General features: G+C 33.1%; 2 protein-coding genes across 3 annotated transcripts in view; one reads left to right on the forward strand and one right to left on the reverse strand.

Annotated features, from left to right (window-relative positions):
- Window positions 1-1086, reverse strand: part of LOC108969787 (ribose-phosphate pyrophosphokinase 2) — a 26165-nt gene extending 25079 nt beyond the window's left edge. For both annotated transcript variants that reach the window (XM_018934709.1, XM_018934710.1), the window contains exon 1: window positions 796-1086. In XM_018934709.1, the coding sequence (XP_018790254.1) occupies window positions 796-1079 (284 nt within the window). In that variant the 5' untranslated portion in view covers window positions 1080-1086. The remainder of the gene's footprint in view (window positions 1-795) is intronic.
- A 1102-nt stretch (window positions 1087-2188) lies between these two features.
- Window positions 2189-8097, forward strand: LOC108969791 (ras-related protein Rab-8A). The gene is made up of 5 exons (XM_018934715.1): window positions 2189-2561; window positions 5183-5243; window positions 5294-5498; window positions 7679-7819; window positions 7882-8097. Exons 1-5 carry the CDS (start codon window positions 2438-2440, stop codon window positions 7972-7974), a joined length of 624 nt encoding a protein of 207 aa, XP_018790260.1. The 5' UTR covers window positions 2189-2437; the 3' UTR covers window positions 7975-8097.
- The last annotated feature ends 3380 nt before the right edge of the window (window positions 8098-11477 follow it).

Here is an 11477-nt window from a genome sequence, read left to right on the forward strand (position 1 = left end):
TATCGGGAATTGACAGTCAAGACGGTTTTCAATGGTTTTTTTTTTGGACTGGCAGCGAAGCATCTAATAAGAGCTATTCTCCTACAGCCTGACCAACGAGGACAATGCCAGGCCACATCCTCCTTAAAATCCGGACCTGGCAACGAGTCATTACTACAAGGACCAGGCGAGAAATCATCCACAATTGAAGTTTTTTAAAACTGTCCTTTTTGGGACAAGGGTTATTGTGAGAGATCATTTTAAAAATCTTTAATAAAACGCTTATATTTATCATAAAATTATTGATATATTAATACTAAAGCTATTATACATGTATTCTGTTTGTAGAATATTCCTTTACTCAATTTTAAAATCTACTTTCTTAAATTTAACCTTGAATAATAACTAATTAATTAATATTTGCTTTTATATTTTAAACTTCTTCCTTTACGTATATACTATTTCGTTATCAGTAATAATATACATAATCTAAAAATAATAATCGCACTGTTTACTTTTAATAAGATAATCTTTACAGCTTAAATAACCAAATATAATACATATTTGAAATATGGATTTAATGGTATAAAAAAATGTGCTACTAACGTTTTTAAAGAGAACGGCTTCATATTTATTATCAGCGCCCTTAATTAACCACAATACTAAGGCACATGTGACAATTTTGTAAATGACGTTTAATTCTAGTTTATGATTACAAAGTTTTGCACAATATGTAAATAATAAGTCCACCAAACCACGATTAAAGAACCGTAAAAATTGGATTACTATAAAAAACATACCCTAAATACCACTTACCATGTCTCGAGATTACTAAATTTCTTTGTGACCACTTTTCCCAAATCAATACCCAAACGGTCAACAATTCTTTGGGCCAAGTCCGGGTGAGAAGTGCCGGAAAACACTTTTATATTAGGCATTCTGGAATGCAATGTGTTATTGAAACAAAGTATCTCCTTTTGATCCAAACTGACAGCAATGAATCTACTAACACGCGCTGAATTAAGACGACGATCTGGAATCACACTGCTCAAGTACAAAACCTTATTTTGTTTCCACTTTTTATCACCGTTTCGTTTCATGAATCTTTTAAAGGTTCTCCTTGTAGGGTTAATGTTAACCCATATGGCAACATGTAAAATGTTTGAACTGTAATATCCTGTTCATACAGAGCTTTAGTTGGTCCTAAATTAGACATAGATAAATTTATAATTTTTAAGATATTCAACGGTCAGAATATTAACCAACATAAGATAAAACTGATTTTAGCAAAATGATAGCATAGCAGATATAGAAAACCAGGAATATTGCTTTAGCATGAGCTAAATTTCGCTCTTAAATCTTTAATTTAAAGATCTAATTAAGTTTTGCACGAATTTTAAAATTTTCCGATTGCAAAAACGACACAACAACAAACCACACTCAGAAAAATATTTGGAATGTCTGTAAAATATTTTAAATCAAAAGCCACGTCTATTTTCGTGCTATGACATGTAAAAAAACAAATGCAGCCCTGTTAGCAGTCATTTTACATAAAGAAATAATTCGCCGATAAATTGTTGAGAAAGGTAAATTTTAAATAGATTTTATAATTTCTATTCAAATTATAAAGATTTGTTAAGGTTAGTTTCCAGCTCTCAAGTAAATGCTCAAGAAAAAAATTCCTTCTTTGTTGGTTAGTCCCAAGACCAAAGAAGCTTTCTGTTTCGACGGGGTCGGACCAAAGGGAGCTGAGTGGGGTTTGTAGGGCATCCAAAGAGGTCAGTATCATACGGGACTCGTTACATGCAGGACATACATTGGGTATGTCAGGGTCAATTCTAGATAAGGAATTCTAGGAGTTTAACCTGCTACAATATCCAGAACGAAAGCTGAGGTCACTCGCATTTCTCGCGTGTGTTTGTTATTTTGCCGGTCACCCAGAGAAGATATATGCAATTCGTGCACCGTGCAAGAGTTTTGCAGAGCAAAAGAATACCCCTAATCTGCAACCTCCGTCTTGCATGGTGCCCTAAGAAAAAAGGTATTAACTAAACCTTAAGCGCCTGTCACACGTTCAATATTTAAAATTTATAAATAAATAGATGCCTGTCCAAAAAATTGAACGTGAAAGACTCGCATTAAAAATCTGCTTTCTTCAATTATCGAAGAACTTTATTATCGATTTGCGATTAAATTTGTTTATCTCCATTTTAATGCGATTTATTAGAAATTGGTGTTTAATATTTTTTGTTATGCTGTAATCGTATAAAATATTTAATTATTTAGCATATTTAAGCTCCGGTACGCATGTATAATGCAATTAGGTAGCAACACCGAGAAACTTTCAATTTTATATACGTTTTTTAATGAATAGTTTTAACATATAAGTACTTTCAAACTAAGTCTTGAAACTTAACTTATACCAAACGCAATATTTTAAAATTCACACAATAAAAATATGGCGAAGACGTACGATTACCTCTTCAAGTTATTACTAATTGGTGACTCTGGCGTAGGGAAAACGTGTATTTTGTTTCGTTTTTCAGAGGACGCATTTAATACCACCTTCATTTCAACTATAGGTGAGTAGACTAAAATTTTTAAACGGTGGGGTATTTGGAGTATCACCATTTATAATTTCAATTAAATACATTTTTATAAGTAATCGGTGTAATATTCAGCAAAAAAATTTACAGGCTTTTGCACAAAGATCATAAACAATGGCATTTCTAAAAAAAATAAGATGGGTATGGACAAGATTACAAAAATATATATATAAATAGACAACCCCACATGTTATAAGTTATTTGTATTTAAGTCTGTTTTTTTTTTTTTCAAATTGTAATATATTTTACATTTTCGTTTACTTTTCTATCATTATTCAAAAATTGGACTTATTCACAATAATAAAGCGGTGGTAAGCAAACAAGCCGTTTATTAATCTTATAGAAATCTTTATAAACTCTTTAGTGAATATGAAAGTAAACAAAAAGTTTTAAAGTAGGGATTATTAAATTAATGAACTTTACTTACGAATATCTTACTATGAGTGAGCGCCGATTATGTACTTAGATATGGATATATATATGGGTATATATACGGATACCCATTTTAACCACATTTCCTTTCTATATATCACAACTTTTAACTCTTCCAACTCTCTATAAGGCAAGAACCAAAAATATTATCGGGATACATTGCACAAAAGGTACTTGTGAAGATTGTAATTTTATAACTGAAAGTTGTCGATATCGGACAACTCTTCGAACCCAAATATGTCGAATATGTGAACCTCAGTGCCTTTGAATTTTGAAATAATTTCTTTATATATATAATGTTTTTTTGTTTCGTGTGCTATCTTAATTAAATCTGAGATCAGATGTTTCCAATAATATTACGATACGCTGCTAAAAATTTACCAAATTGGTATCGATATTTCTTATATACTATTTTCAAAATTTTCAAAGTTGATTTTGAACTGAATATATCGACCAATTAGTAAGATACGGTTTAACAGGTTCCCTGTCCTGTTCCCTGTATCACATGTGATACAACATTATTTTCTTGTACCATGTGTACAGCGTCCATGTATCATATACGAACAAATTTTTGGTTGATTTGAAATAAGATACAAATTTTTTGTTACCGTTATATCGCTGTCAAGATGTGTGGGATAGTTCAAAAACTCATCGATAACCTCTAAAAACGCCTACAGCAATATAATTTCAAAAATAAGTGTTACACGTGTACCGTTAAAAATTAATTTTTGTATGGGGACAGGGAACCTGTTAAATTGAGTAAATTTAGGATATCACACATACTATTTAAGGAAAAATAGTTGAATACTGAAAATTATGCAATCGGTCCACGGAAGTACCCCAGCATTCATATAATGATGTTTATTATTCGACACACCCTATACCGAACGAGTTGGTCTCCGCTGGAGTCATCTTTAAACAATTGGGTGGAGACATCCTCTTCCTTATACATAATTTATTGCAAAAATGTTTTTGTTTAAGGCCACTTTATTGTTGTTGTTCAATCTATCACCTTGGTGAGATATTTTCCTCCTTAGAACTTACTTTAGCAGCAACTTCTAGCATTTCTTCCGAATGAGCCAATAGACTTTTATTATTAACATATTTTTTACATTTTACGGATAACTAATGAGAGCCAAAAAGTTTCTTGAGAAATTAAAATTTTAAGGTTCACTAATTTGGTATTAAATAAAATAAAATTAATTTGGACATATTAAAATAAAAAAAGTTAATGTGATAACTTCGTATCACCTTTAATAGTTCACATTCCCTTTATTTCACTGCTACTGGCCGTTTATGCTGGCCTGCCCTCTCTTTGGTGCATCCGGTTCCCTATCCCATTTCGACTTTCCACCTTTTTAATGGTTTTCACCTTTATAAGCAACTCCATTAAAGCAACTGGATGATAACTTTGGACCTTTGGAATAGCATTTTTTATCTTTGTTTGTGTTTGTACTTCTGCTTATTAAAATCCTTTTCAGCAGTGAAAAATCTCTATGAAAGATACTTTCATTACCGCTGACCCCCTGCCACTGATGAAGATGAAGTAGACTTTCATGTGAAGAACACCTCGAAGAAATCTTGCGGTTGATTTCTTATCATAATTCGGAAATTGACGTCGAAAGGATCCGGAAATTTTTGTTTGTTTTTGAATCATTTCCAGCACATATTGTCGCTTTTAAATGGTTTGGCGGGCGACTCCCAATGCTGAAGAAAGATTTTCTTATGTTTGACTAATTCCCAAAATTCGAAGGTTTCTGGCTTTTCCTCACGAGGACCTTTGTTCGTAACGAAATTGTCGCGTTTGAAGCGATGAAACCAACCGCGGCATGTTGTTTCACTTGGGCAGCACCTCCGTAAACTTTTCAGAGTTTCCAACAAGCTTCTGACGCGGTTATTTGATTTTTTGAAATCGGACATATTCGCAGAACCAAAAGTATATGACATGTTTGAAGTTTTCTCTCTGAAAATCAAAAATGGATTTTTCCATTCCAAACCTATTTGCTCGAATTTCCTATATACGGAAAAATAAACACAAAAATATACTTATTGGAAATTTTAGCACAATAATGTTATTTGTAATGCTATTTATAAATTTCGCAATTATTTAGTAAACCTTATCGTTTTTGCATAATAAAATAAATATCTGTAAACATTTTTTTTAGGTATCGACTTTAAAATAAGAACAATTGAATTTGATGGGAAGAAAATTAAACTTCAAATATGGTAATGCATGTGGTATATCGAATCCTCAAACTATAACTTTTTTCTTTTAGGGACACCGCAGGTCAAGAACGTTTTCGGACAATAACAACAGCGTATTATAGAGGTGCTATGGGTATTATGCTAGTATACGATATAACGCAGGAAAAATCGTTTGAAAATATTAAAAACTGGATTCGCAATATAGAAGAAAATGCATCCGCCGACGTGGAAAAAATGCTTCTGGGTAATAAATGTGAATTGAATGACAAACGCCAGGTGTGTATTATGCTGGGAATGTAATAGTATATACTCATATAATCAAATTTTATCATGTTCTCTCATAATTTCGTTGCTTGCTTTTATTGTGGGGAATCTAACATTGTTAAAGAAAATGAGTAAATTAATTGTGATCGAATTTATCTATCTACCTCAGGTCGACCTCAGATTCGATATTCTGCACAATGAATGACGAAGCCCCAGCACAATTGTGGTCATCTGTAATATCTCGCCCGATATTACCATGTTGTTGTAACGGCAGAGTTCTGCCGAGTTGACAGTCCTTAGCCGGATAAAAATCCGGGTCCGTTCCGGTTTCCGTAGATCCGACTGTCGTGGGAACGGCCCGAATCCCGATATTACCATCACTAGTGGTGGTCTGATAAATAGCAAAGCCCAGCGACCTGTGCTAACTCTCGTATCAGACGATCTCATCATAATTATATCGATTGAGAAACCTCCGTAACCGTACTTAACTTTAAAATAGCTAATATGAAGTTCCATCAATAAAGCAAAATCCATTGGTTCAGATGGAATAAATATTCTAATGCTAAAGGACCTAAGCTTGACGGGAGTAAGGTCCCCAACCTGTCACCGACCATTCATCAAAAACCCGTTGCGTAGAAAATCGGTAGTGAGTCCACCACCTCAGTCTAGCAAGCCGCCAGCATGGCTTCCGTAAAGTTACAGCATTTAGTGTCATAAACGTCCAGATAGTTCATTGCCTAAACGAAAGACCACCCTGTAAGAGGATGGTAATCCTAGTGTTGAACTCATCAAATTATATTGACTCGCGTCAAACGCACAACGCTACTTGAGGACATTGAACAATACACGCTCCCTACAGGTTTGAAAAGGTGGACTATGAACTACCTCAGCGGTCGGCAATCCTCCAAACTGTTTCGGAGTGAAAACTGCAGATTGAGAATAATTAAACAGGGGTCCCACAGAATAGTTGCTTTCCCAGTTATGATTCAAATTCTACATTTCGAAACTTCCTCAACCACCAGAGGGAATCTCTATCATCTCGTACGTTGATGATGGCACGATATTGACGACAGGCTGGGGATGTTGGAGTCTCAATCACTGCGGCAGTATCGCAAGGCATCGTATTCGACGCAAAAATGTTGCAATATAAGTATGAACTTAGTATCTGCAGAAAAACAACACTGTCGCAATATTGCTACAGTTATTTGCTTGCTCGAACATCCCCGCTTTTCTTCTCAAACGACCGCGTTTTTTTTTTGTCATCTCAAAAACGTCAAAAATAAGTAAACATCAATTATACCAATATTGAAGTTGTTATTAACCTTTCAATAATAAACACCTTTTTCACGTAAAAAAAAAGTAAACATAGATCAGTAAAGTTAAAAACTATTATAGTATTTGATTTGCATTCCTCTGTACTTCAGAACCTCGCATTCTGGGCATTGATTTTACAATTTCTTTAAATTCTGGAGAGATTTTGTTCCATTCTTCAATGAAGACCCTTTTTAGGTTGTCCCTCGTTGAAATGTTTCTCTGTCTGGTTTTTCTATTGCTTGTTAGGATTAAGGTAGGGACTTGTGTTGAAGGATCCAATTCCCTGTTCATCCTAATTTTTCAATGCTGGGAGCAACGTTATTTTTCAAAGTGCTTAAAGAAACCAAATTATTAAAACCACTATATCTTTTGATATTCGAACAGCTCTTGAAACTAGATTTGCTTTTACTTCCACCGCTTAAATTTTCAATAGTCTGGTATTTACCACATTTATCAATATTTGTTTATTGTGCAATGGTGTCTCAACTATTTCTCCGAATTCACTCTTATTTTCCGTACTTCAGTGATTGTTTGTTTACCTGTTAAAAATTGATGTTTTAGGGACCTCAGAAAAAACGATAGTGCTATAAAAATGTTTTTAACGTTAATTCGCTAAGCTACTAACTCTTTTCAAAGAATATTTCCAAAAAAAAAGTATTAAAAAACAACGTCTGCTGCTACTGAAATGAAACCGTTTCTCGCGCGAGCTGAAGTTGGGCATATTTGGTCCAAATATTGGCAAATAAACTTATTCCACATGTGTTTATTTATTGCAGTTGCTACACTCGAACTTAGTCCTTTGTTACTTTATAATTACTGTCTTCGCTAAACCAAACATTATGTTTATTAACAATTCGAAACTTCTGCCATTAACTAAGGTTTCTCGAGAGCGAGGGGAGCAACTGGCTATAGAATATGGAATAAAATTTATGGAGACATCTGCTAAAGCCAGTATCAATGTGGAAGAAGCTTTCCTAACATTAGCCAGCGATATTAAAGCGAAAATGGAAAAACGTTTGGTAATAATATAGAAATATCCAAAGTGAAAATATTTAGTCAAAAACTCTATATATATTTTTAGGAAGCAAATAATCCTCCCAAAGGTGGTCATCAACTAAAATTCGCCGAGACTAGGAAAACGGAAACCTGGCTTTCGAAGTGTAATCTGCTTTGACGAGGTCATATTCGCACACCATAATATATATATATATATACATAATTCTCAGATGTTTAAACGTTAAGTGGTTTTATAATAAAAAAAAACGTTTATTAAGGAATTTAAATAATTTATACGTAACTATAAGTATACTTTCTTCGACAATTACTAACTCACAACTCTTATTATGTAATTGAAAGGGTCGAGATGGCTTATGTGTTTAGGTGAATAGGTAGGCAATATGTATTGGCCTCATTAGCAATCGCCGAACCTTAACGCGGACGATTTCCAAATAGAGGTTCGTGGTGTCAAGACCACGTATCATAATATGATGAAAAAATAAGTTTCCAACTTTTTTTTTGCAAGGGAATCTATCCAGCGTGCGGTTAAGCGCATTTAAGGAATTGTACACATTTCAATATTTTAGGCCTAAAACGTTTTGCTAACTTTTGCATTTCTAATCTTTAAAGTTATTAAAATGCCAACGTTGTGAAAATTAAAATTAAAACAAGAATTGTGGACTTATATATTTGATACGACTACAACTATTTTTTTAGTTAAAAAGATTTCATCTAAAGAAAAAGAAAACATATTTAGTTATTAGTTTTCTCTATATATATTTTCTTTATATATATAATCCACCAAAGGCAGGTCACAACCCTGAGTTAACATTTTTGAAAAGCATTATGCAAAGTATTTGCAGCCCTGTAAAATTTTGTTGTAAATATTTACTACTTACAATATTAATACCCCTATTATGGCATTTACCTCCAATCTTTTTAATTGAAGTTAAACTGAAGATTTGAGAAGTAATTAAAAAGCTAAAATTTTTGAAACGTAACATCAAGATAATTCAATTCTATTATTACTCACAAAAAGTTAAATAATTATTTAAATTGACTTAAGTTTTTATTAAGATTACAATGACAAAAATGCTGAGGTTAAAACAAATATGCCGCACATACGAAAAGCCTCCGTTATCACTCAAAGCCATAGTTTTATTAAAATTAAAACTTAGGCTGCGATTTAGAATAGCATCCCCTGATTTCGGGGATTGTACGGATAGAGGAGGTCCTCCAGATCTAGAATATATATACATATTGTTGCCGCTGACTTATGGTTTTTTAGATGTGCATTTAAAGTTCAAAAAATCTACTATTTAAAGTGCGTGTTTCTCCGATTTATAATGCTTTTTACACTTATATTTTATACTTTTATATCTACTAACACTACAATAATTCGTTTCTTATCATTTATTTTATATTAAATAGTGCAAAAATAACCTTAATTCCATATCAAACTTTAGTTAAAATCCATTTATTCATAAAAAAAGAAAGTGGTTGTAAACAAGTAAAAAATTAGTGTTACCATATTTTGTAAAGAAAAAAGAAAGATTATGACGTCATAACTAAGTTCATTATCGTGTGATAAGTAAACTAACAGAATTCTCATTATCTCGATAATGTTGGGTCGGGGAAAAAGAAGTTCAACGCAAGAAATTGAGCACGCCCTGGTGTTGGTCCGACTGAGGCCAACGCAAAAAGGAGTTCAACGCAAAAGAACTGAGCACGCCCACCGACCGAGGGTTATTTTTTTGAAGCGCGACCGAAGGCCGCCAATACAGAAACGAATTGTAATAACTAATGTGTTTTATATTTTCTGTCATTGGGATATTATTTGTTTTCTTTATTTCTTTTGGTTCTTCAGTAAAATATAAACATCAGGTAGCACTGATTATTATTATTTAGAATGCAGCCCTATTGTTAGAATAGAATAGAATGTTATTTGAGGTAATGCACCGCGACCTAAGGTCTATTGTGCCCAGCAGCCTGAATAGTTCTAGGAGTTTGCCGGGCGCTAGTGAGGTGATGTTATTGTATGAACATAAATATATGTACAAAAGTTAAATGTTGAATAAAATTTATTTTTGCACTATTTAATATAAAATAAATGGTTAGAAACGATTTAGTGAAGTGTAAGCGGATATAAAAGTTAAAAATATAAACATAAAATTCATTATAAATGGGAAAAACATGCATTTTAATTAGTTGAATTTTTGAACTTTAAATGCAAATATCTCAAAAACCATAAATCAGCGGCCACTATATATACATATATATTTTCTTAATCTAGAGGACCTCCTCTAATCGTACATACCCATTTTAACCCCGAAATCCTGGGATGCTATTCTAAACTTTACCCAAAATTCATTTGAACAAAATAACGGTTAAAAAGTTTAAATTATATATAAAGTAATTTATTTACCCGCTTCCTCTTAAAAAATTTTCTAAATAAATTAAATGAAGTTCTAATTTTTTATGGGAAAGTTAAAACAAATGTTTACAAAGTATTCTAATTGAAATATTTGTCTTTGGAAACACCAGTTAGACGACTAATTTTCGACTTCTACGTAGGAATCGATGATGCTTAGCCAGTGCGTACTCATCGATGAAAACAAATGGTAATCGGAAGCTTATTTCCTTGTGAATACAACCGGTGTGATAACAGATTCCAACGAAATACCAGGGTTCTCATTGACTTCGTAGTAGCAAAATTTCTATAATTATTGCTATGCTATCGCTACCGCTCTCACTTGGCGGGAGCCACAGCATAGCCTTAAAGTGGCCATACACGACACACATATGCGTTCGATCGGTATGTGTGCGATTGCGGTTTACTCGTATATGGGCTTTTGTGCATACCGATCCATGTTCGCGAAAATGTTTAATTTTTTACGATTGGTGTGCACACACGTGTATTGGGTATGGCGCTGTGTGCACACGAAATCTCATTTCTCTCGGGTCGCCGAACAGTGAAGATTGCGGACGAACAATGTTAAGTGTTAAGGGGGGAGTCTGCTTTAGAGGCTTCAAAAAATAAATTTTTTGGAAAGGAAAGAAATAATTGATTCAAGCGAAATTTCTAGGCTTTATAGTTAATAGGTGTTTTCAAACTCTTTTGAAGGTCTTCCACGTTCTTCATTTCCCACATCAAAATCATCATTTCTGAAAAGTTGAAACCTAATTTTGCATATTGCTCCTGATAGAGCATGATCACCATATGCCTCAACAAACATTAGAAATTTGACATTTTCTTCACAGTGAAAAATATGATGTTGTTTGTTCATGTTTGACATGTCATGACAAACAAAACAAAAAAATTAAGGCTCGTTCACAACGTAGGGAGTATACAACACATATGTATGTATATTAACGTTCACTTTATTCATACATACGGTACATTAAGCTCTGTTAATAATATCAATAAATAATTTCTTACTAATTAATAAAATGAGTTTCTATGACATACATGTTACGTTGAAGTTTATTCATTTTTATTTTGTTTCCAATACTTCCTTATTGCATTTGCGCTAACCTGTCAAAAGTAATTGGATTCATAATGTCAAAACTAGCTATTTTGTTTGTATTGTTTATATTTATGATTCATTTTTGAGTTATAACTGACTGCGACTAGATTGTAAACAACAAAAAGAAAACAGACGAAGCCACAAAATAGTAGTT

Source organism: Bactrocera latifrons, unplaced genomic scaffold (genome assembly GCF_001853355.1).
Source record: "Bactrocera latifrons isolate USDA-ARS-PBARC rearing strain unplaced genomic scaffold, ASM185335v1 scaffold_265, whole genome shotgun sequence".
NCBI lineage: Eukaryota > Metazoa > Arthropoda > Insecta > Diptera > Tephritidae > Bactrocera > Bactrocera latifrons.

Coding starts and splice junctions, on each gene's coding strand:
- LOC108969791 (XM_018934715.1), top strand. CDS start 2,438: ATGGCGAAGACGTACGATTACCTCTTCAAGTTATTACTAATTGGTGAC. Junction 5,244..5,293: donor AAAATTAAACTTCAAATATG/GTAATGCATGTG, acceptor TTTTTCTTTTAG/GGACACCGCAGGTCAAGAAC. Junction 5,499..7,678: donor AATTGAATGACAAACGCCAG/GTGTGTATTATG, acceptor CCATTAACTAAG/GTTTCTCGAGAGCGAGGGGA.